We start from the raw sequence: 26,244 nt of genomic DNA on the forward strand, positions 1-26,244 counted from the left end.
TTGTTGTCCTTTGAGCACTTTCTAATACTGCCTGAAATGGCGGTGTCACCCTTATTCTCTACTACTGTATATTAGTGCCTTTAGTGTGACAGTGGCACACTAACAATGTGACACTTCATAAACCATTCAAATTAGTAACAAATTAGTAACAAATATTAATTTGATCCCTTCAAGCTTTTTAGTGCCAACACTAAGATGCATCAGATTTGCTGTTAGACAATATCATTGCTTTTGTCCCAGCTTGAGTTAACGCTAACCCTATTTTAAAACTAAGAGTACTTATTTGGTGTACTACTGAGGAACACAAAACATTTACATGACCATGTGTCTGTCCTTTATTGCATGTTTCTACTGAACACAACTGTATCTAAACCTAAGAGGAAGCTTTGATCCAAATACAAAAGGACAGCATGAGAAGCATTTACAGAACTACAGTAAATATGCCATACTTTGGACAAATGATTTTGGTTTAAAATTCCTATCACTTCGTGTATGAAACTCGCATACCGTTTCCATCCATAATAAGTGTTGAGTGGGCCCGGACAGTCATCAGCACATCAGCTTTCTGAGTTAAGGGATCTGGTTACAGCAACAGTTCATTGAGAAACCTGAATCAGTACAAAATCCCCTTCAGTTTAATACAAAATCAAGACAGGAAGGGCACAACATACTCTGTATACTCCCCTTTCACTCTGTAGGGGAGAGTGGTGTATGTTGAGCAACTTTTACATTCAGCATCACTATGTCAAGGGAAATATAGTATTCTTTCGAACAATGATATCTACATATATTTCACGATGTTGTGTATTCCTGGAAATATACTCTGATGAAGACAGCTTTGCTGTTGAAACGTTGGTAATTACATTTTTGCATCTGAGCTCCTAGAGTGTGCGGCTCTCCTTTATTTTCGTGTATTCCTGGAAATAAACATAACATTTTTGAAAACACAGCTTGTCCAGAAAAAGTGGACTCTTGGCACAACCTACCCAGGTATGGGGTAAATTGAGCCGCCTTGGGGTAAGTGGGTGGTGGTGCTGGTAGGTCAAAGTTGAATTAATGGAAGGAGGGTTGTGGTATATTGAATGTCTTAAACGTATGCCTACTTTCAGATAAAGATCTCGCTGTTCAATATCACTTACCCTTCCATCTCTTAACCAGTTATCTGGGACAGGGATGTTTCAATCTGCCAAGTTCAAGTTCTCTGCATTTGAGGCTACTAAGCCCATGAAACTGGTCCGCGAGATTCTTGATTTGTTTATCAAGCTCAGACTCCAAGTCATCAGATGAGACCTTGTGTTCCTCTGCCACAGACTCATTTTCACACAGGTACATGTTTGTTACTGTACCTCTTCAGTGTATGTTTTCATTCCTTGCTGCTGCTCCTTCTCTCACTTCCTTGGCTGCTCTGTCAAGAACCTCAAGGGGGGGCTAGATCCCTTCTTGTTTTACAATTCTATACACAGGCATGATAATGTCTGCTCTGTATCAATACAAATTCCCTATCTTGAGTTCATATGCATGACACATTGCAAAAATACTATGCATATTATGTATAAAACTGACAAAATGCAATCATAATTTGTCATGGTGGTATTGGCTCAAGTTACCCCAAGGCAAACATTTTGACTATATTAGCCCACACAGCTACAAGGATGCACTTTCATGCTAGGTTTAGGACCTCATATTGTAGCTTGTAAAGACCCCAACTGCTGTACAAAACAATCTTAAAACTATCTACATAGGTCTAGATACAAGCATCAGATGGCCTAGTAGTTAGAGCGTTGGGCCAGTGACTGAAATCAAATACCAGAGTCGCAACGTAAAAAAAGAATCTCTTGATGTTCCCTTGAGCAAGGAACTTAACCCTAATTGCTCCACAGTCATTGTTGATCATGGCAGACCCTGGCTGTGACCCAACTCTGAGTGTGTCTCAGGGGGAGGTGTGATGTACAACAACAAAAACATTTCCAAATCACGTGTATTAATACACATTTGTAGATGTGTGAAATAGGACAAACATAAGCACCTGCTAAATTATCATGGAACTTATAACACAAATTCATTTAACTTTGTGAAAATCTGTTTTTGGACCCTAACTTGCTTACCATATGGTTTCTTCCTTCCCAGACTCCATGAAATGATGGCCTCTTCCTAAAAATTTGGTCACATGATTAGTTTTGTGCATGGTTTCCTAGAAACAAGCGTTGGCTCAACTAACCCCACTTTCCCCTAGTTGGCAAACGATGGCAGGGGAGTTGATCACAACAAAACACCACAGAATATCTCATTGCACATTGAAGTTACAAAATTAACACCAAAAATAACTTTCAAGACACTTAAGCAGAAATCAAGAGCCATTCAGTTCACCCTGCGACTGACATCTGAACCTCTCAGAAAGAGAACGAGTGAATACTGTAGGTGGAACATGGTCAGGTCCGTGTGAGTTTGTCCGGGGGCATGAACCCTGAGTCTCCCAGTGTCCTCAGTGCCACCCTGCCGCTGGGGCGCACGGTGAGCCAGGTGATGCTGCCGTTGTTCAGCCCAATCCTCAGCCAGCCCTCTGGAGGGAACTGCAGGGCCCTGACACATACAGACAGAAAGAGATTGAGACCGTTAGAGCAACCGATACACCCTGATCTAACAAATATACACATCTGTCATGGGATGTTGGCAAGCACATCATTATTGTCACGAAATGCAAAATATATAATATATTGGAATTGCTACACAAGGTCATGATGATTAGCATCGTCTGTTGAATGGGGCTTTGCTCCAGCTTCAGCCTGCCTCGGGAGACCAACACACCTGCACACAAAATAGCGGATGACATTGGCATGACAGACGATGATCTCATAGCTGTCCTCCTTCTGCTTGGGATCAGCGCGGTGGATGTAGCGGCGGAAAGCAGCCTCGATTCGGGCCCCGTCCTCGTGGTACTGCTGTAGAGCGGTAGAGAGGTCCACAGTGGTTGTGTAAGACGAGTGTTTGAGCTGACCTATGACCTCTAGTTGCATTGCATTGCATTGAATGATACATACAAGCAGACACCTGTAACTATAATGAACAAAAATATAAACACAACATGTAAAGTGTTGGTCCCATTTTTCATGAGCTGAAATAAAAGATCCCAGAAATGTTCCATACGCACAGAAAAGGTCTCTCTCAAACTTTGTGCACAAATTTGTTTACATCCCTGTAAGTGAGAATTTCTCCTTTGCCAAGATAATCCATCCACCTGACAGGTTTGGCATATCAAGAAGCTGATTAAACAGCATGATCATTACACAGTGGGTGGGCCTATGCCCTCCTAGGGCCACCCATGGCTGCATGCTTGCCCAGTCATGTGAAATCCATAAATTAGGGCCTAAGGAATTTATTTCAATTGACTGATTTCCTTCTATAAACTGTAACACAGTAAAATCTTAGAAATTGTTGCATGTTGAGTTTATATTTTTGTTCAGTATAGATAACAAGTGAAAGGGACACTGAACAGGAGGTAATATGACAGACACACAGGCCATTGAGAATCCAGAATGGCCATCTCACCACAGCGTCAGGCTTCCAGTGGGTGACAGGAGGCACAGGTTCGATGGGTGCTCCTTCTCTTAGCAAATCACAGCTCACCAGCTCCACCCCTAAACCAATAACATACCGGAAGATTAAAGTTAGTTAGCGGTGAGTAGTGAAATACTCATCATGATTCATGACATTTTTACTCTGAAATATCTGAGATCAAAGCTTCTGAGGCTGTTATCAGATAGAGCCTTGGTATCAGGTGATGTAAATATCTGCAAGATGTATAGGAGCAGGTAACCAGCCCTTCTCCTGAACTACTGGGGCTGCTGGCTTTTGCTCCTGCTCTACACAAACACACCTGATTCAACCATATGGTCTATGGATTCAGTTGAATCAGGAGTGTTAAATTCAGCCGGAGAAATCCTTCAGGATGGTAGCTCTCCAGAAGGAGATTTGGTCACTCCTGATGTACGTTACTGGTTAGTCTCATGGGACCTGGAGCTGAATATTGTATATACTCCGGAATACGCCTCAGCTGTAAAGTGAATATTGTACATACTCCGGCATACGCCTCAGCTGTAAAGTGAATATTGTACATACTCCGGCATACGCCTCAGCTGTAAAGTTTGCCGGTCTATGGTTCTGACCTGGGAGGTATTTGCTGATGATGTTGGCAGTCTCGGTGGCCCTGGCCATAGTGGAGTGGACCATGATGTCATACTTTAACCCAAGGGCAGCCAACCGCTGGCCAGTAAACTCAGCCTGCTCCCGACCTGCAGAATACCAACACATAGTCCACAAAATTAGCAGACTGCAATTGTGAACCACTTTCACCACCTCTGTTGAGTGCTGCTGAATATGCTCTTCTTATTCACTAAAACTCAACTGTTGAGCTGGAGAGTAGAGTTGAGAACTAGGTCTATGTTTCATGCCTTTAGCAACATGAGTACACAGCAGCACAGGGTACACAACCTAAAGGGGTAAGGATTCTCTCATGGTCTCCACTCCCACTCAGGTTGTACTGGGAGTGTCTGATGAGGAGGATGTTGCGTGTGGCTTTGGGTTTCCCATTGTCCTGCTCTGAGCTTGGGTCTTCACTGACGACCTCCTTCTTCCCATTTGTCAACAGTGCGGACAGGTCCCGCCTAGTACAGTACAGAGGGAACAAATTAGTGGTGTATGTGTGTTGTGGTTTACTTCTGTTGATGACATGCCAAGAGCCCAGACCTGTCAGGCTGTCAACATGTTGTCGCTGGCTGCTAATATCAATCAATCACACTGACTCAGTCAGACTAAACTACTTGACCCACATGAACAGATCTGACCGCCCTCTATGTTTTATAGTAGTCTGCATCAGACTTAGCTAATAAAGGAGGCATACTTATCCCAGTTGAAGTCCCAGGCATTTCCAGTAGATTCAACAGTGCGGTTCCCCGCTGGCTGTGCAGCTCGCAAAACATTGAACAGGCTCCACCGAGCGGCTCGCGTGTGGCCGAAACAGCCCTGGTATTCAGCTGCGGCAGCCGCAACAACCAGCACCGCTGATCCACCAGCGAACCCACACACTATTTTAATTGTCCTCCGATATGACATGTTGTGAAAAACTATCGGTTCTTTGCAGTGCGTTTGCTAGGTAGCGAGCTAACTTGCTAATGCCGCCCAACGTCTGTAGTAGAAGAGATTCCTTTCAAGAACTGAGGAGCGGCTAATCCTGACCTAGCTAGATCAGCCTCTGGTTTGGTCTGTGGATTTACACCCTTTCTGTGTGCAGGAATAGAGTGAATACCCTCCAACGACTCTTTAATCGCTGGCTAAAAATAAGTCCAGTCAAAGATTATGAAGCTTCTTGGAATCACTTAACAAGCTAGCAGCTAACTAAAAAGGAAAACATAGAGCGCTTGGAACTATGGTGTCTCGCTAGAGCCAAAGAACCAGCTAGCGCAGATATTACGATACGCGAAAGCGCTGGACAAAACGAACAAATTATTAACCATTAGAGGGCGCGCACAGCCCATGAAACAGATGCCAAAGACCTGAAAATTCAGCAGGGGAGCAGAGAGATTGTGGAAGTCCTTATTATAATAAATAATGTGTATCTCTTTTGGATTTTCACTCTCTACCATCACAGTAGGGCCAAAATCAAAAGGAATGTATATGTAACAAAAGGTGCATAAAACGATAGTGATGAGTGACTGGTTTAGATATGCAAAAAAAAAAATAAGCAAAATGAAATATATTAAATCGGATTTGAGGGTGAATAAAACGTGTGGCCCCTGGCTGTAACCTAAGCATCCCATCACAGTCCTCTTCGTTTTGCATTGAACTAGCTTTAAAATATATTATATTGTTATCTTCAACCTAGGCTCCACCTTTCAAGCGGTTTTGTGACCTCACTCGTGGGCTGGATTGCTAGAGTGGGATTTCTAGTCTTTCGGAGCGCAGTATATTTTTGCTTGTCTATCTTTGGATCTGTGTGCGTTTAACAGTAATAAAGACATATTTTCTGAATCGGTAAATGTAGATATTTCAGACTGGATCTTTACATCTGTATACCGTCTCCAATTGGAATAAATAATTGAGGAATGTGGAAATTACAGAATGCCCAACAGCGTTGGAAAGAGATTTAAACCCACCAAATACATCCCGGTATCTACTGCTGCCACTTTTCTTGTGGGATCCACCACCTTATTCTTCGTTTTTACGTAAGTTTTATCCTTGTTTAAGTCATACATGCTTCTGCTAATAGTCTACACATAATAAAGCGTCCTCATTAGTATCAGTCCCAGCCTAGGTCCAATGATCTGGTGGTAACCAATGGCTATTACTGTTAGAAGTTTTTGTTGGAGAGGTTTAGACTGCTTTTTCGGGTCGGATCTTTATGCTGTTATGAATGGTTTTATAATTTTTTTTGACTGTGCACGGAACAGGTTATTATTGTCTTGTACTGGTTTTGGTGACAATGTTTAGGTGTGTCGAGGCATTATGGTAGAAACTCCTTTGTGACATGTAGGCCAACTTTAGGCTATATTTGTTTTCCAAATGCATTTTTTTTTCTAGAATAAACGTCATTGGACACCCCACTCAAGCTTGAAGTAGCCTAGGAGGTAGGCACATAGCGGGTATAGGTTGCTATGAAGCCGTAGTCCGCCATACTTGCCAGCTAGTTTCTCCTTTAGTTCTACGGGCAAAACAAGCAACGGAGCAACGAATTGTTATATTGTTGCAACTGGTAGCTTGGGTTATGGATGAGTTCAATATTGAATAGGAATACTGCCTCGCCTTCGAAATCTACATCTAAGTGTTTAACGGGACATTTACTCCTGTCACTCAAGTGCATGCGCTCTGAAGGTTGTAGTGTTTCGAGCCGTACCGCTTCACCTTCATTATGGAAATGTATGTGGTTTACAATGAGTGACGTTTTCCTAAAGGTTCTTTTTTCCACCCTGATTTGTTTTGTTCTATTTGTTTTGTTCTAGACACACACACACACACACGGTCCCACGTCATGGATTGCATTCCTGATTGACCCTGTGATCTACTTCAAATGCATAATTTATAGACAGGCTAATAATCTGATTGTAACATTTGAAGTACAGCCTAGGCCTGCTGTAAATTTGAATCTGCACTTAGATTTACAGCTGAGTCTATTTGCTTATGGAGACTAGTGGTTTGACTGAACTAATGAGATTTATTGTCTATTTTGTGGTCAAATAGGTGGCACTTTCTACTCCGGCTGGTTTAGAGAGACACCACACCACGTTACATGTTATTTGTCCTACACCTGTTGTATGACTCATATGTTTTGCTAAAGGACCATCAGATGTTCTCATGCAGTCATGATGTGATAAATAAATCATCAGATGTAACATTATTTCATGTGGTGATTATGATATCAGCCTTTATTCCATGACACTGTTCTCCTTCATGCTGTTAAAAGCAGCTGTTTAAAAGGGAAACTGGTGCATGTAATTATTAGCAGACAACAAATAGAAAATCATCAAAAAACAACAACAGAAGCAACGTAAAGCAAATGGTTTCAAATGCTGCCCAGACTAAACTATTCAGGATATATATATATATATATATACATTTGAGGGTGGCTGAGAGTGTAGCATGGCTTTTGTACTGGGGGTTAATGGTTTAGATTAAAGGAAACCTATGGACTTGGCTTGCCCTGTTGCCCAGCAATCTAGATTGGAGCGTCAACAACAACTCCCTGGTTCCTCCCTGGCTGTAAGAGGCTTTGCATAGACAAATGGTCAGATGAAGAAGTAGGCTAATGCTGTAGCCCTGATGTGCTAGTCGTATGCATTGTCACCACAGTAGCTGATACAGTGCTGTGGAAAACTTCGTAGGTCCCTCTCCAATCTTCCAGACCTCGGTTTTTCTGCCCAGCTTCTCTATTGCAGCAGGGGTTCCAGTCAAGCTGTGTTCAGGGCTAGATAGATGGGCCAATCATTGACAACCAACAGTAAGGATAAGGATAAGGGTAAGGATTAGGATTTTACCCTGGTGTTGCTTTGCTCTTTGATTTTTCATGCAGTTACGTATTCAGAGGATTGGGCCATGTATAATGGAACCCCCTGGGGTGGAATAACTGTACACATCCACACTAAAATATGTGGGGCACACATGCTTTACACAATAGGGAAAGGGAAAGGGGGATACCTAGTCAGTTGTCCAACTAAATGTATTCAACTGAAATGTGTCTTCCGCATTTAACCCAACCCTTCAGAGAGGTGCGGGGGGCTGCCATAATCAACATCCACGGCACCCAGGGAACAGTGGGTTAACTGCCTTGCTCAGGGGCAGAACGACAGATTTCTACCTTGTCAGCTCAGGGATTCAATCCAGCAACCTTCGGTTACTGGCCCAACGCTCTAACCACAATACTCCTCAATACACCACAATGTTCCTCAATACACCGCAATGCAAAACAACATTGCACAGTGCACCACAACACAACACACAGCAGGAGACCCCATAGATGAAGCCCCACGTATACTATGTTGAAAGACCTGTGAGCCATCTCCCTTCTCCGAGCCATAGAGTGAGTCATTGTGGGCCATGTGATTGCCAGCTCTTCACACAAATGTCATATCAGGCATGGAGGAAGAGACACTGTGTGAATAGTATAAGTGCCAGCTGAGCTCTGGCCCAGTGTTACTGTTACTGCTGTGCCTGGCTTGCCTGTCAGTGGCTTTACAGTATGTCTGTCCTCCACGACCACAATATGATTCACTCATTCACATAAGGCTCATAATGCCATGTGACAAGGTTCCCTGATTCCTCCGCGTAGGTCCAGCTTCTGGTATTTCTCCAGAAACAATATGTGGTATAACTTTGGACTGGGTGCTGACACAAACACTTTGTTTAAAGTCTTTCACCATGCCCTTGACCAAATGCCCATTGTCCAATACATTTTCTACCTGCCAAGGATAAAAATGCAGAAGCTAACTCTTATCATTTGCTGTCGAAGACCGATATCCCCTTTTTAAAGGATTTCTGGACACTATCAATTGATCATGCGGATGGGTACTGCTTTCAGCAGTTTTTATGGAAATAAGTTATAGAAGAGGTGGCTGGTTGTGTTTAGAGGCAAAATATCTCCCAGGGAGTCATGTAAGTACACATTGGCAAGGGAGCCAGAGCAACGTGGACAGACAGAGAAATCTAATCTTTGACTTCCACATCTGTTTCCTCCTTTACAATATAGATTTATTTAAATGTGACGATACTCAAGTTGTCCCAGAGACTCCATTGTTTCCTGATTAATTACTCTCTTTTCCTCCATGACCACTATTACTCTGCTGGTATGGGCAATGTTCGATCCAATGTCCGTACTAGAATATCACTTAGAATGCCCAATACATTGCTTCATTCTAACTATATAGTATACTAGTGTGGACATAGCAACAAAAATTGGTCATTGTGAAAGTTCTGTTCATGTGTATGATGATGCATTAGGATGTCATAGAGTGAACCAGGGGTATCTTTAATCTCATACAGTACTTACTCACCCCAACATGATGGGGTGGTGGTGAGGGCTGGATAGATGGATTAATGCCAATATCCAGGGCTAAGTGCTTGATGTTCTCTGGTGTCTGTGGTGTTTTAAAACATTGTGGTAATCTCTTCTCTACCACATTAATTGAACTTTTAGGAGAGTAATTAAATGTACATCCCCAATGATCTTAATCCAAATGACACCGATTCCCTAAATAGTTGGCTCTGGTCAACAGTAGTGCACTTTATAGGGAATAGGTTGCCATTTGGGACACAGATTGTGTGTGTTTACGCAGCACTGCTGCTGTCCTCTCTCTTTATTGGGAGGTTCAGTAGGCACTGCTGCTGTCCTCTCTCTTTATTGGGAGGTTCAGTAAGCACTGCTGCTGTCCTCTCTCTTTATTGGGAGGTTCAGTAAGCACTGCTGCTGTNTCTCTCTTTATTGGGAGGTTCAGTAAGCACTGCTGCTGTCCTCTCTCTTTATTGGGAGGTTCAGTAAGCACTGCTGCTGTCCTCTCTCTTTATTGTCAATAAGTACCGCATATTAGAGACCATGAGAGCCCAGCCCAGATCTCCACTGTCCTATAGTATATTAATGTGTTTGATTGTGAGGCTCGCTGTGGATTTGATGTTAATTTAGTAATTTAATCTACATTGTTTGTTTTGATATGGGCAAAGTGATATCAGCACCGTTTGTTTGATATCATTTTAAAGGATATAAGCCTGCTGTATTAAAATAACATGATGGCATTTATGCTGTCTGTCTGGTTTGCTAAATCACCCACCTTGTTCTTTGTGTTGTTTAGATTTAGAATATCTCATCCTCTTTAAGATTATCACTAGACTTCAGATTTTGCTCTCGTTCTCTCCGTCTCTCTGTCTCTGTCTCCATCCATGCAGCTTTTCTATCCTGTCACCACCCTGGAAAGAGCAGAGCTCTCCTTCCTCATGCAGTGTCACAGTGAGTTAACATCAGAGATGAAGATAACAGGATTGATATACTGCCGATAACATGAGAGCGATAGGATATAGGGGACCCTTCAGTCTTCTGTGTCATATAGATGCTGATAATCTCACTGAGAGCCGCAAGGCCAAAGTGATTCATAAAATCACTACACAACTGCCTGTCCTCAGGTTTGGGTAGATACATGCATCTTTATGTTTCACTATTGAAAATGCTTTTACCAGGACTGGGTCTGTATATATGCTGTGGCTAGTCGTGTCAGATTAAATAGCAATACAATTTCATCCATCCTTCCTCTTTTACGAGCAGCACCTCAGGCTATGGAGTGGTCTGGTAGAGGATTTTGGTGCTGGGTTGTGCAGTTCTCGCTCTCTTTCCTCACAGTCATGTACTATATTACAGCAAGAACATGGGAGGAATGAGGATGACTCACAGGTCGATATAAAAGCAATGTTGGTTTTATTGTGCATGTAATTCTACCCCCCTTCAATAAAATGGAAAATAATTGTTTTAATTGTGTATATACCTTATTAGTTCTCATTAATCTTGGCTCCCTCGTGGAGATTACTAATCTCTGCACAGTCATTGAGACTTTAACCCCACTCTTTATCACTACACTATATTCTTTCTATCACAGTTTATTTTTATCGGGAATGTGTCTTTATTTATTTGACCAGGTAAATTGATGTCTGATTGTGTTTGTAATCGACATCATGTCTGTACTTTAAAAGGAACAGTCTCTAGTTGTTTGATGGCTGATGGACCAATCCCAAATCTTGAAACTGACAAAAAAAAATGTATCAATCATGAAACGATAACTATGTACTGTCGCTCATACAGTAAGATACGATGAACTGTAATTCCTCTTTATCAAATGTCTTGGGGCTGAATACAGTCATCAGATTTGGCAGCATACACAGAAACCATAGAGTTCAATTTTAACCTCTAACGAGCCTCTACCCCGGGTCCGGGAGCACCCCCCACCCCCCCACACACTGATTAGCATAGCTAGCATAGCTTCACAAGTAGATAGTAGCATCTAAATATCATTAAATCACAAGTCCAAGACACCAGATGAAAGATACAGATCTTGTGAATAAAGCCACCATTTCAGATTTTTAAAATGTTTTACAGGGAAGACAAAACATATGTAAATCTATTAGCTAAACACGTTAGCAAAATACACCACTATTCTAACTCCATCAGTTTTTACTCCTTCAGGTGCTATCACCAATTCGGCTCAACTAAGATATTGATATCCACTAACCAAGAAAAAACCTCTTCAGATGACAGTCTGATAACATATTCATGGTATAGGATAGTTTTTGTTAGAAAAAAGTGCATATTTCAGGTAGAAATCACAGTTTACAATTGCACCCACCATCACAAATCGACTAGAATTACTAGATAGAGCAACGTGTATGACCAATTTACTCATCATAAAAACATTTCATAAAAATAGACAAAGCATAGCAATGGAAAGACCCAGTTCTTGTGATTTCAGACCATATTTCAGATTTTCTAAGCGTTTTTCAGGAAAACACAATAAATCGATAAGTTAGCATACCACATGTGCAAACGTTACCAGAGCATCGATTCCAGCCAAAGAGCGCTATAAACGTAATCCCCGCCAAATATATTAATTTTTTCACTAACCTTCTCAGAATTCTTCCGATGACACTCCTGTAACATCATTTTACAATATACATATACGTTGTTCGAAAAGGTGGCATATTTAGCCATACAAAACCGTGGTTACACAATAAAAATACTAGGAAATCAAGCCTCAATATGTCTGACGTCATCTATCAGAGTGATCTAGTTTAATTGAAAGCTAATCATATACTTGACTAAAAATACAGGGTTGACAGCAATCGAAAGACAAATTAGTTCTTAATGCACCGCTGATTTACATTTTTAAAATTATCCTTACTTTTCAATACAGGGTTGGCCAAGTGAAGCTATACCAACAAAATGGCGAAATATGCGTTTAAAATATTTTGACAAGAAACACGATTTATCATATTAAATATTGCTTACTTTGAGCTGTTCTTCCATCAGATTCTTGGCAATGTATCCTTTCTATGTTATAAACGCTTTTGGTCGATAGATGTCCTCTGTCCTTCGAAATGTCCACCACAACGACCGACAACCCCAAACGTGTCCAAACTTTCAGAGTGCACAAAAAAGAAATTCCTCAAAATCGCACTAAACGGATATAAATTGCTATAAAACGGTTCAAATTAACTACATTATGATGTTTTTACAACTATAACGACTGAAAACATGACCGGAGAATATTGCTGGTTAGAAAACGATTTGGAACGAGGCAAGTCCGATGGCCTTCACGCTTCAGGCGACACGACGAGAAAGGGCGGTCCCTAAACATTTTGTGGTTTTATAATGGCTGTGAATGTCCCATCGATTTCATTCAAAACGTGATGACGTACAGACACCCAGAGGAAGACGTAGGCAGTGTCGGTTTCTTCATAGCATTCACTGTCGCCTTAAAACAGACCCCAGATCAGGGGTAAAAATTTCTGAAATCTGAACCCTGTCATGAAAAGTGCTGTAGAATGTTCTGTACCACTCAGAGACAAAATTCCAACTTCTATAGAAACTAGAAGGTGTTTTCTATCCAATAATAACAATAATATGCATATTGTACGATCAAAGAATTTAAGCACGAGGCAGTTTAATTTGGAGACCACAAATATGCTAATGCGGAAACAGCACCCCCTATACGTTTGCAAGAAGTTTTTAAGGTAAAGGTTTACATAACCCCTTTAACACTGACTGTTCCCCTCCCCAATTTATCACTTTTGTTTCACTTTCTCATGCTATAGATGGGTGGTGTATGGTCTCATGCTATAGATGGGCGGTGTATGGTCTCATGCTATAGATGGGCGGTGTATGGTCTCATGCTATATAGATGGGTTGTGTATGGTCTCATGCTATAGATGGGTTGTGTATGGTCTCCATGCTATAAGATGGGTTGTGTATGGTCTCATGCCTATAGATGGGTTGTGTATGGTCTCATGCTATAGATGGTGGTGTATGGTCTTCATGCTATAGATGGGGTTGTGTATGGTCTCATGCTATAGATGGGTGTGTATGGTCTCATGCTATAGATGGGTTGTGTATGGTCTCATGCTATAGATGGGTTGTGTATGGGTCTCATGCTATAGATGGGTTGTGTATGGTCTCATGCTATAGATGGGTTGTGTATGGTCTCATGCTATAGATGGGTTGTGTATGGTCTCATGCTATCCGATGGGTTGTTGTTGGTCTCATGCTATAGATGGGTTTGTGTATGGTCTCATGCTATAGATGGGTTGTGTATGGTCTCATGCTATAGAATGGGCGGTGTATGGTCTCATGCTATAGATGGGCGGTGTATGGTCTCATGCTATAGATGGCCGGTGTATGGTCTCATGCTATAGATGGCGGTGTATGGTCTCATGCTATAGATGGGCGGTGTTGGTCTCATGCTATAGATGGGCGGTGTATGGTCTCATGCTATAGATGGGCGGTGTATGGTCTCATGCTATAGATGGGCGGTGTATGGTCTCATGCTATAGATGGGCGGTGTAGTGGTCTATGCTATAGATGGGTGTGTATGGTCTCAGTGCTATAGATGGGGTTGTGTATGGGTCTCAATGCTATAGATGGGCGGTGTATGGTCTCATGCTAATAGATGGGATTGTGTATGGTCTCATGCTTAAGTGGGCGGTGTATGGTCTCAGCTATAGATGGGTGGTGTATGGTCCTCCATGCTATAACCTGGGCGGTGTATGGTCTCATGTCTAGATGGTGGTTCGTATGGTCTCATGCCTAAACATGGGTGGTGTATGGTCTCATGCTATATCATGGGTGGTGTATGGTCTCTCATGCTATACATGGGTGGTGTATGGTCTCATGCTATATCATGGGTGGTGTATGGTCTCCATGTATACATGGTGGTGGTATTGGTCTCATCTCATCCATACTTTGTAATTGAGGGATTCAATAGAAACATAATGATGATTATGCTAGCTGTGAGTCTCTGATTTACATGAGGTAGGCCTGTAAATCAATGTAATTTTCTTAAATTGTATTTATTTTAATACTATCTTAGAGTTCAATGAATTGCGTTTTGTTGTTTGCGTCTGAGTAGTGAAACTGACAAACACAAAACAGTTGTTTGAAGATGAGTTTTTCCACTGAAGATGAAGGTAGAGAAATGGCATCAAATACAACAAAACCATAAAGACTTATTTCAAACAATAGACAGTGTGATGACTCTCCTCTCACTCTCTCTCCGGTGGGGGTTTACCACACTCCAAGATGGATACGTCTCCTATATTTTTTGCTGCAGGCTATGTGACAGTAATTAGATCAAATGATATATTTCAGACCAGGAGTTTTGATATAATATAAAGGCCAAGCTCCCAAATTACTCTGTTAACATGGATATCAACCCATAATACAGTGGGGCAAAAAGTATTTAGTCCACCACCAATTGTGCAAGTTCTCCCACTTAAAAGATGAGAGAGGCCTGTAATTTTCATCATAGGTACACTTCAACTATGACAGACACAAATGAGAGAAAAAAAACCAGAAAATCACATTGTAATTAATTATGGTGGAAAATAAGTATTTGGTCAATAACAAAAGTTTATCTCAATACTTTGTTATATACCCTTTGTTGGCAATGACAGAGGTCAAAGTTTTCTGAAGTCTTCACAAGGTTTTCACACACTGTTGCTGTATTTTGGCCCATTCCTCCATGCAGATCTCCTCTAGAGCAGTGATGTTTTGGGGCTGTTCTGGGCAACACGGACTTTCAACTCCCTCCAGAATTTTCTATGGGGTTGAGATCTGGAGACTGGCTAGGCCACTCCAGGACCTTGAAATGCTTCTTACGAAGCCACTCCTTCGTTGCCCGGCGGTGTGTTTGGGATCATTGTCATGCTGAAAGACCCAGCCACGTTTTCATCTTCAATGCCCTTGCTGATGGAAGGAGGTTTTCACCCAAAATCTCACGATACATGGCCCCATTCATCTTTTCTTTACACGGATCAGTCGTCCTGGTCCCTTTGCAGAAAAACAGCCCCAAAAGCATGATGTTTCCACCCCATGCTTCACAGTAGGATATGGTGTTCTTTGGATGCAACTCAGCATTCTTTGTCCTCCAAACACACGGTTGAGTTTTTAACAAAGTTCTATTTTGGTTTCATCTGACCATATGAATTTCTCCAATCTTCTTCTGGATCATCCAAATGCTCTCTAGCAAACTTCAGATGGGCCTGGTCATGTACTGGCTTAATCAGGGGGACACGTCTGGAACTGCAGGATTTGAGTCCCTGGCGGCGTAGTGTGTTACTGATGGTAGGCTTTGTTACTTTGGTCCCCAGCTCTCTGCAGGTCATTCACTAGGTCCCCCCGTGTGGTTCTGGGATTTTTGCTCACCGTTCTTGTGATCATTTTGACCCCACGGGGTGAGATCTTGCGTGGAGCCCCAGATCGAGGGAGATTATCAGTGGTCTTGTATGTCTTCCATTTCCTAATAATTGCTCCCACAGTTGATTTCTTCAAACCAAGCTGCTTACCTATTGCAGATTCAGTCTTCCCAGCCTGGTGCAGGTCTACAATTTTGTTTCTGGTGTCCTTTGACAGCTCTTTGGTCTTGGCCATAGTGGAGTTTGGAGTGTGACTGTTTGAGGTTGTGGACAGGTGTCTTTTATACTGATAACAAGTTTAAACAGGTGCCATTAATAACAGGTAAGTGTGGAGGACAGAGGAGCCCTCTTAAAGAAGAAGTTACAGGTCTGTGAGAGCCAGAAATCTTGCTTGTTTGTTAGGTGACCAAATACTTATTTTCCACCATAATTTGCAAATAAATTAATAAAAAATCCTACAATGTGATTTTCTGGATTTTTTTTCTCTCATTTTGTCTGTCATAGTTGAAGTGTACCTATGATGAAAATTACAGGCCTCTCTCATCTTTTTAAGTGGGAGAACTTGCACAATTGGTGGCTGACTAAATACTTTTTTGCCCCACTGTATGTAGTTATCTACTTTAACCTCCCCATCCTCCCAGCCTTCCCCTCTCTCCCACCCTCTCACAGGGAGGGCAATATCCCAGTCGTTATCTGCCATGGGCTATGGCATGGTACTACCATAAATCAGATCCCTCTCCTCCATAACCATGGCATGTACAGCTTTTGCTTCTCCACAGATAGATGTCTTGGACCAGCCACTTCTTCATACCCCATCACTAGACCCAACCAACCACAGCCCGACTGCAGTGAGTCAGAGAGGGTTGACATAAGACAGACAAGCATGCCTTACATCTTCACCCTACATTGGTATTGATGAGTGAATGAGGCCAGTGAATAAAAGGCTGGGTCATCTAATCTGATTCCATCCTAGCCTCCTGTCACTGACTGACAACTAGGTTAAGATAATGCTGACGGATCAGCTTCCCTGGTCGTGTCTGGCATCCTGAACAGAGTAGGTTCCTCCTGCCTGCCCTCCATTACATGAACCACGGCCGTGCACAGGTTGTTATTGAAATGAGTGCTATGTATCATTCTAATAAGATGTGGCAGCTAGGCATTTGAAATGAACTGGGTGTGTGCATGACTGTGTATAAGTTATGTATACAGTAATTCCATCTGCGCCTGACAAGTGCTTTTAACAAAGACTGATCTATGTGTTGTTGTTTTTGGCATTGATTTGAAAGCAGCAGAGGTTTAATATGAATCATGTTTATATGTTTTGATCTGAGCCTTATTGGACTTTAAAATGATTTGATGGCTCAAACTGTTTTGCTGCTGTCCTATTTCTCCCCAACTCAGAGAGAAGACACAACCTTATGTTGTGCTTGGGTTTTTGTGTGCCGTTTTGCATTCTGCCTTGAATGTGACAAACACAATGCCTCAAACAGTAGGGGGGAAATTCCTTTATTTTGCCATAATCTTTTATCTGTGACAAAGCTAGGGAGAGCACTTCTCTGCCTTCAAAGTTTGAAACGCATTGCTACTTCAGAACTTTTCTTTTTATGTCTCTCTATTTGCCCTCAAGCTTTTTCTGAGCTCAGTCAAAAATAACTTGTGCCCTGTGATGCCATGGCTTGGCTAAATGAAGCCATATGTATGTAGTCAGAGCAGCTCAAAGCAGCAGTGTGGCTGAAAAAGTGCGGGGAAGGGGAGTGAGGCGCTTGGGACTGGAAGTACAGGGTTTCTGTTCTCCACCTAGTGGTGGAAAATACTCTTCCTGAGAACATGTGGGATTGATTTAGACCTCCAAGCGCTCCCTCCCTGGGCGTCTCCTCCCTGTTTCCCCCTCTATTCACTGTTTTGGCAGGTTCGTTACCGACCAGGAATAAGTTGAAATCGAGCTCTGCCTCTGACACCTCGTGCTAAAAGAGCCATTTATACAGAGATCGAAAGAAGGCCTGGAGTACAGCGGTGTCTGTCTAAGTTATAAAAGGAGACGTGTGTAGGTAGAGGAGTGTAGCCTACGTCTCAAGTACTCCAGAGAGCCATAGAAACAGACACAGGGGAGAAAGAGATGGATAGGCCGATCGAGTGTGGGGTTTTTATATCTTTGGCCATTTCGGTTGAAGTCCATCTTTAGAAGACCMCAGAGATGGGCACATCAGAACGAGCTGCGGTACTCAGTCATCTGTAACCAGCAGAGCGACATAGATGCGAGTGGTCATGAAGGGCTAGCCTCGCCACTCTAGGATCTCTGTTTGGCTTTGGCCTCAGCCTTTGTAGTAGTTCTGAGGAGCTCTTATAGCTACTGTCACATAACTTTAGTCAGACAGACCTTTGGATAGTTCACAAATGGAAAGACAACAAATATACAGTGTAAATTCTGTATTAAAATGCATGAGAAATGATCTGCCTAATGTTACCTGCACTTAGATTGAGATGTTGTCTGTCCACTCCACACATGCTCACAGAATAGAGATATTAATGCTGTTGATGATTGTTTTAATGGACTATGTTGAGCATCCCAAAAGCCATATGCGCCCTGGTCAAAGGTAGTGCAGCACATAGGGAATAGGGTGCCATTTGGGATGCTGCCTACCCTGGCTGCTATACAGCCTACCCTGGCTGATATACAGCCTACCCTGGCTGATATACAGCCTACCCTGGCTGATATACAGCCTACCCTGGCTGATATACAGCCTACCCTGGCTGCTATATACACAGCCTACCCTGGCTGCTATATACACAGCCTACCATGGCTGCTATATACACAGCCTACCCTGGCTGCTATATACAGCCTGCCCTGGCTGCTATATACACAGCCTACCCTGGCTGCTATATTACACCATGCCTACCTGCTGGCTATATAAGCAGCCTTACCTGGCTGCTATTCACACCTACCTGGTGCTATATAACAGCTCCCTGGCTGTATATACACAGGTCCCTTTAACATCACGCCTGGGCTACTATATACAGCCTACCTTGGCTACTATATACAGCCTACCTGGTAACTTATACGCTTATATACAGCTACCCTGCTGCCTATATACTATACAGCCTACTGGCTGCTATATAACGAGCCTAGCCTGGCTGTATATATACAGCTACCCTGGCTGTATGCATATTACAGCCTACCTGGCTTGCTATAGTATCACTAGCTACCCTTGGCTGCTATATACCTTACAGGCCTACACCTGGCTGCTATATACACAGCTCCCTGGCTGCTATATACCAGCCTACCTGGCTGCTATATACAGCCACACGTGCCTAACCACTGGCTCATATACAGCCTACCCTGGCTGCTATATACGCTACCGTATCGCCTACCCTGGCTGCTATATACACAGCTCCCTGGCTTGCTTATACACAGCCTACCTGGCTGCTATACTTACACAGCCTACCCTGGCTCTATATAGCACGCTCTACGCTGGCTGACTATAGTACAGCCTACCCTCTGCTGTATATACAGCTACCGCTGGTGCTATATACAGCCTACCCTGGCTGATATATACACAGCCTACCCTGGCTGCTATATACAGCCTACCCTGGCTGCTATATACACAGCCTACGCTGGCTGCTATATACACAGCCTACGCTGGCTGCTATATACAGCCTACCCTGGCTGCTATATACAGCCTACCCTGGCTGCTATATACAGCCTACCCTGGCTGCTATACTCTGCAGTGGGTGAGTGGTGAAACGGCACTCTGTATTTGTCTGTTTTCTACCTTACTTAGTTTGAATAGACTGAGTGCAATGCACATGGACTGATTTGACTGTGGAGACCTGAGTTGAAGAAGCACTCATTAATCTTACCTGAAAATATATGGTTAAGGATTTTTGTTGAGTTGATTTGTTATCTAGCCCCATTATAACAGCCATATTTTTGTCAGTGAATTAATTCAGTAATGGTTTACTGTAATCTGGATTTGCAGTAGTTGATTTTTATGCAGAGTCTTTGGTGACCAGACAATACCTATTATACTGCTGTACGCTGTAATGTGTGACCAAATTGATTCTCCTCTGTTTAAGATGAAAACAGCTTGTGAGCTGCATGTTGAGTGGTACTGCAGCCCGCCAAGCAGAACTGTAATCTGTATCTCACTTGGCACCAATTCTAATGGTTTTTAGAGCCTGAATGATACTATATTAGCCCCAATTCAAGCATAACATTTGTATTTAAACTCCAGTGTCAGTCATGATTAGTAGGAATACTAAAGTTGTGTTTTTTTWAAAAGAGGACGTTTTGTTAGAGGTTTTGTTGGCTAGCCCATTTGACAGAAACATTAGTCAAAAATGTATAGGGATTAAAATCCCCTTACGGTAAAATGTCCAGACAACTCTTAGCCATGGATTTCCTCTGGGAGAAATGTTTCCCTTGGCTGTGTGAAGTGGTGCAGAATACTTTAGAATCTGAATAATTGTTATCAGAGCACAACCTGAGGCCGGGGAGTCATTGTTCCGTTACTGTGACTCTTCTCAACAGCAGTATGAAATGATTATTCATACTCCATCTCATCTACCAATATTGACTCACTGACGACATGGCTACTTGGCTAGATACAATCCTATCCACGTTACCAGCATGTTTACACCACTAACCAGGTTTCCATCAAACATTTTATGTGGGTAAAGTACATGTCGGATAAAACGTTTCATAACAGGCCTGATGGAAAAGGATAATTTCTCTGTAATCTTTCCGAATGTCAACAAAAACGAAACACGCTAGACAAGGGGGGATCTTTTAGTGTCGATAAAATGTATTATGCAAGAAATGGCGGTGGAAACTCTTTAATGCGCAAATATTGATATAAAACCCTCATATTGAAGTAAATTTGCAGTCACCCTATGATATGTTGTGTGGTCCACCCACTATAGCTCAGGAAAGTATACCGTTTATTAGGCTACAGATTTAATAAATTATGATGAACTTCACAGGGTGGTTAAAGTCCATGGTGATGAGCTTGATGCTCCTTTCCAATAAAAATAGGGTCTTATTCTGGTGACATGATGATCGATACTTGGCTGTCATTTATTTATTCACATTTTTTCTCTCTTTTGTCAATAATAATTTCTTCATGTTGGCTATACCAGCACTATATATGCGAGCTGTTGGCTAGAGCACACGGCCAATACCTGCGTGGGCACATTCATATATAACGCAAATTATTTTGGTGAGAAAATATCAGTAGAATGAAAATGAGATGGAAACCCATTTAATTTGTATGTTTTATTCGGTACATGAGAATTTAACACCAAAATGTACTTTAATGTGCATTACGTCTGGTGGGAAAATGTGCATATTGTTTTTATGCAGATTTTAGAATATTCGCATTCAAATCTGTCACCAGATGGATAGCATCCTAGCTACTGACCACTAAAATAACTATTTACAAATGAATGTGTTGTGGCTCGGCTCATTCCAGCCATTAATTGTTATCTAATTGATGCAGAGGCTCTCTGATAGTGTGTGTTTGGAAGTTTGCAGATATCTTCCCTGCATTGGGATGACAGGAGGATTCTATGGGCAGAAGGGTATAGAAGGAGTATCAGTTCTTTCTTATTTCAACTGGACCAAGGATGTTTTCTGTTTGTCCTGCTGCTTCTCTCTCTTCGTGACCTCACTGAAATAGCCCATCTGGCTAGGGGATGGGTTGGGCTGGAACTTGTATGTCAATGTTGCAAGTGGCAGAGTCTGCCTCCCCTTCCTATTGCAACAGATCTGTGAGGTGGTGTCTGTCATCTGTCAGTCTGTATCCTGACACACCAGCTGCAGTGCTGTAGGCTTTCATACTGAGGACTAAACATCAGAGGGACGGGAGCTAAATCAGCCGCTGAGTGCTTGTATCTTTTCTTGATCAACATGGTTGGTGGAGACTTGGACGACACTGACATGAGCCACAACCAGTGTTATTTGTCCCTGTATGTGGCTTGCAATCCTTGTGTGTTCTTAGAGGCAATTACTAAAGTCTTGATCAAATCAAAATCAAATCAAATTCATTTATATAGCCCTTCTTACATCAGCTGATATCTCAAAGTGCTGTACAGGAACCCAGCCTAAAACCCCAAACAGCAAGCAATGCAGATGTAGAAGCACGGTGGCTAGGAAAAACTGCCTAGAAAGGCCAAAACCTAGGAAGAAACCTAGAGAGGAACCAGGCTATGAGGGGTGGCCAGTCCTCTTCTGGCTGTGCCGGGTGGAGATTATAACAGAACATGGCCAAGATGTTCAAATGTTCATAAATGACCAGCATGGTCAAATTATAATAATCACAGTAGTTGTCGAGGGTGCAGCAAGTCAGCACCTCGGGAGTAAATGTCAGCTGGCTTTTCATAGCCGATCATTAAGAGTATCTCTACCGCTACTGCTGTCTCTAGAGAGTTGAAAACAGCAGGTCTGGGACAGGTAGCACGTCTGGTGAACAGGTCAGGGTTCCATAGCCGCAGGCAGAACAGTTGAAACTGGAGCAGCAGCACGGCCAGGTGGACTGTGGACAGCAAGGAGTCATCATGCCAGGTAGTCCTGAGGCATGGTCCTAGGGCTCAGGTCCTCCGAGAGAGAGAAAGAAAGAGAGAATTAGAGAGAGCATACTTAAATTCACACAGGACACCGGATAAGACAGGAGAAGTACTCCAGATATAACAAACTGACCCTAGCCCCCCGACACAAACTACTGCCCAGCATAAATACTGGGAACTGCTTCGTGGAGCGCACAGGTATGGTGTCTGTTCATATAATCTGACCACCCCACGGCACAGCGCTAGAAGAGGACTGGCCCCAACTCCCCTCAGTAATCTATACCCCCGAAACAGGGTGGCCTCTCTACGAGTTACATTCCGTGAGCGTATAATGCACTATCATATCTCTCTAGGCCCCAGCTTTACTTTTCCCAAAGCCACTCACCGCACCAACCCACGCTTCATGAACAGATCTGCAATTTAGCTCTGCTTGTCATACCGACCAACGTTACGCATGCTCTTGTATCTGATCTAAAGGCCATATAGCCCACAATACCTGTAACTCCCCACAGCACTGTTGCCGACCAAACCCAGATATCAAAACTGATGGTGAAGAAGGGCGATATGAAGCGCCATGAGACACCATATATCAGAGAACTATAGATTCATCTGATCCATCAAGACGTTTCTATGAACATTCATGCCCCTCTACACGAACTACCAACAGCTAGCACGCACGCAAGACTCGTGCGTCCACAACCATCTAAGGTAAACCGAACAAATTAACCGAGCTGCCGATTGTGGAAGCTCATATACAAAGTGTCGTCCAAGTCCTCCACCACCATTGTTGAAGTCACACGAAGATAAAGAGACCGAGCACTGTCACTCGGCTCGAATGTCCTCCGCGCTCCCGATCCACTAGGCTGATGGTTTAGTATGCAGACCAGCATCTATGTCTGCCTCACCTGAAAGCCTGACAGCACTGCAAGCTGAGAGTGTTCAGGATAGAACACGCACTGCAATGACAGACACGAACCACCTCACAGATCTGTTGCAATAGGAAAGAGGGGGCAGGCAAGCTCTCCTGGTCCACTTGTCGAGAGCATCACAGAACAAGCCTCTCTAAGTCCAACCTCTCTACCCCTTTCACCCCCACTCACCATATGTGGGCCTACTAAGCCAAGTTCAAGTGCCAATAGAATGAAGAACCGATCGAACTAGAAGAGTCAAGTCGAGGTTCCCTACAAGTAAAGACCTATGATAAAAAACAATAGCCTTGGAGCCCCGAGTGCTTGCAGCTGTACCTATCTCAACAGAAAGAACTTGAGTGACGGCGTCCTATGCGCCAGACCCTAATTACCCATAACAAAACAATTGGCTGCCCCATGAGAATCCTCCTGTACATCCTAAATGGAGAGAGAAGAAATATCCTGCCTCACCCAGAACTCTGTGTCTCGCATTATAAGACAACAACACTATCTTCAGAAAGGGAGGACCAATTACGTCGAGTGGCCTAGTCGTCACTTAGTGTACTAGATATACAGACTTACAAATTAGGGCTGGGAATGAGCGTGGTCCACAACACAATGTATCCAGCTTGCATACCATAGACGTAGATAATATTTTTAGTAGGGTGTAGCCAGAATGACGCCCATATAGGATGATGCTGTGTAGGTTAGCAGTAAAACCTTGAAATCAGCCCTTGCCTTAACAGGAAGCCAGTGTAGGGAGGCTAGCACTGGAATAATATGATCAAAGTTTTTGGTTCTAGTCAGGATTCTAGCAGCTGTATTTAGCACTAACTGAAGTTTATTTAGTGCTTTATCCGGGTAGCCGGAAAGTAGAGCATTGCAGTAGTCTAACCTAGAAGTAACAAAAGCATGGATTAATTTTTCTGCATCATTTTTGGATAGAAAGTTTCTGATTTTTGCAATGTTATGTAAATGGCAAAAAAGCTGTCCTTGAAACAGTCTTGATATGTTCGTCAAAAGAGAGATCAGGGTCCAGAGTAACGCCGAGGTCCTTCAGTTTTATTTGAGACGACTTTACAACCATCAAGATTAATTGTCAGATTCAACAGAAAATCTCTTTGTTTCTTGGGACCTAGAACAAGCATCTCTGTTTTGTCCGAGTTTAAAAGTAGAACGTTTGCAGCCATCCACTTCCTTATGTCTGAAACACAGGCTTCTAGCGAGGGCAATTTTGGGGCTTCACCATGTTTCATTGAAATGTACAGCTGTGTGTCATCCGCATAGCAGTGAAAGTTAACATTATGTTTTCGAATGACATCCCCAAGAGGTAAAATATATAGTGAAAACARTAGTGGTCCTAAAACGGAACCTTGAGGAACACCGAAATGTACARTTGATTTGTCAGAGGACAAACCATTCACAGAGACAAACTGATATCTTTCCGACAGATAAGATCTAAACCAGGCCAGAACTTGTCCGTGTAGACCATTTTGGGTTTCCAATCTCTCCAAATGAATGTGGTGATCGATGGTATCAAAGGCAGCACTAAGGTCTAGGAACACGAGGACAGATGCAGAGCCTCGATCTGACGCCATTAAAAGGTCATTTACCACCTTCACAAGTGCAGTCTCAGTGCTATGATGGGGTCTAAAACCAGACTGAAGCATTTCGTATACATTGTTTGTCTTCAGGAAGGCAGTGAGTTGCCGCTTTTTCTAAAATTTTTGAGAGGAATGGAAGATTCGATATAGGCCGATAGTTTTTTATATTTTCTGGGTCAAGGTTTGGCTTTTTCAAGAGGCTTTTTTACTGCCACTTTTAGTGAGTTTGGTACACATCCGGTGGATAGAGAGCTATTTATTATGTTCAACATAGGAGGGCCAAGCACAGGAAGCAGCTCTTTCAGTAGTTTAGTTGGAATAGGGTCCAGTATGCAGCTTGAAGGTTTAGAGACCATGATTATTTTCATCATTGTGTCAAGAGATATAGTACTAAAACACTTGAGTGTCTCTCTTGATCCTAGGTCCTGGCAGAGTTGTGCAGACTCAGGACAGCTGAGCTTTGGAGGAATACGCAGATTTAAAGAGGAGTCCGTAATTTGATTTCTAATGATCATGATCTTTTCCTCAAAGAGGTTCATGAATTTATTACTGCTGAAGTGAAAGCCAGCCTCACTTGGGGAATGCTGCTTTTTAGATAGCTTTGCGACAGTATCAAAAATACATTTCGGATTGTTCTTATTTTCCTCAATTAAGTTGGAAAATAGGATGATCGAGCAGCAGTGAGGGCTCTTCGATACTGCACGGTACTGTCTTTCCAAGCTAGTCGGAAGACTTCCRGTTTGGTGTGGCGCCATTTCCATTCCAATTTTCTGGAAGCTTGCTTCAGAGCTCGGGTATTTTCTGTATACTAAGGAGCTAGTTTATTATGACAAATGTTTTTAGTTTTTAGGGGTGCACCTGCATCTAGGGTATTGCGCAAGGTTAAATTGAGTTCCTCAGTTAGGTGGTTAACTGATTTTTGTCCTCTGACGTCCTTGGGTAGGCAGAGGGAGTCTGGAAGGGCATCAAGGAATCTTTGTGTTGTCTGAGAATTTATAGCACCACTTTTGATGCTCCTTGGTTGGGGTCTGAGCAGATTATTTGTTGCGATTTGATTAAACCCTGTGTCCATTAGTGAGTCTGCCAAAGCCAGCTGATCCCATAGAATGGTTTTAACAGAACGGTTTTAGTGTGGATTTTTTTTTTTTGCACAGAATGTTTTTTTTTTTTTTGAAAACTCTGTTTATTAAGTTTTACACACACAGACAAGACAAAGCAATATAAATAATATACTCAACTAGAAA

At 42.6% G+C, this 26,244-nt stretch overlaps 2 protein-coding genes across 2 annotated transcripts in view; one reads left to right on the forward strand and one right to left on the reverse strand.

Annotated features, from left to right (window-relative positions):
- Positions 1 to 1,960: 1,960 nt before the first annotated feature.
- LOC111957928 (serine/threonine-protein phosphatase PGAM5, mitochondrial) lies at positions 1,961 to 5,434 on the reverse strand. Its single transcript, XM_023979032.2, has 6 exons — positions 4,898 to 5,434; positions 4,489 to 4,661; positions 4,164 to 4,289; positions 3,547 to 3,635; positions 2,806 to 2,939; positions 1,961 to 2,580 (listed from the first exon to the last, which is right to left on the reverse strand). The coding sequence occupies exons 1-6, from the start codon at positions 5,107 to 5,109 to the stop codon at positions 2,430 to 2,432; spliced, it is 885 nt and encodes a 294-aa protein (XP_023834800.1). The 5' UTR covers positions 5,110 to 5,434; the 3' UTR covers positions 1,961 to 2,429.
- A 496-nt stretch (positions 5,435 to 5,930) lies between these two features.
- The window catches only part of zdhhc8b (zinc finger DHHC-type palmitoyltransferase 8b), a 125,297-nt gene continuing 104,983 nt past the window's right edge, over positions 5,931 to 26,244 (forward strand). The window contains 1 exon segment of the mRNA XM_023978864.2: positions 5,931 to 6,218. Within this exon segment, the coding sequence (XP_023834632.1) occupies positions 6,115 to 6,218 (104 nt within the window). The 5' untranslated portion in view covers positions 5,931 to 6,114.

This window comes from Salvelinus sp. IW2-2015, linkage group LG33, assembly GCF_002910315.2.
Source record: "Salvelinus sp. IW2-2015 linkage group LG33, ASM291031v2, whole genome shotgun sequence".
Lineage (NCBI taxonomy): Eukaryota > Metazoa > Chordata > Actinopteri > Salmoniformes > Salmonidae > Salvelinus > Salvelinus sp. IW2-2015.

Excerpts from the sequence above, each read along its gene's own strand:
- LOC111957928 (XM_023979032.2), bottom strand. The coding sequence starts at position 5,109 with ATGTCATATCGGAGGACAATTAAAATAGTGTGTGGGTTCGCTGGTGGA. Across the intron at positions 4,662-4,897 it reads TGGGACTTCAACTGGGATAA|GCGGGACCTGTCCGCACTGT; the intron begins GTATGCCTCCTT and ends GTACTGTACTAG. Across the intron at positions 2,940-3,546 it reads ACTGGAAGCCTGACGCTGTG|CAGTACCACGAGGACGGGGC; the intron begins GTGAGATGGCCA and ends ACCGCTCTACAG.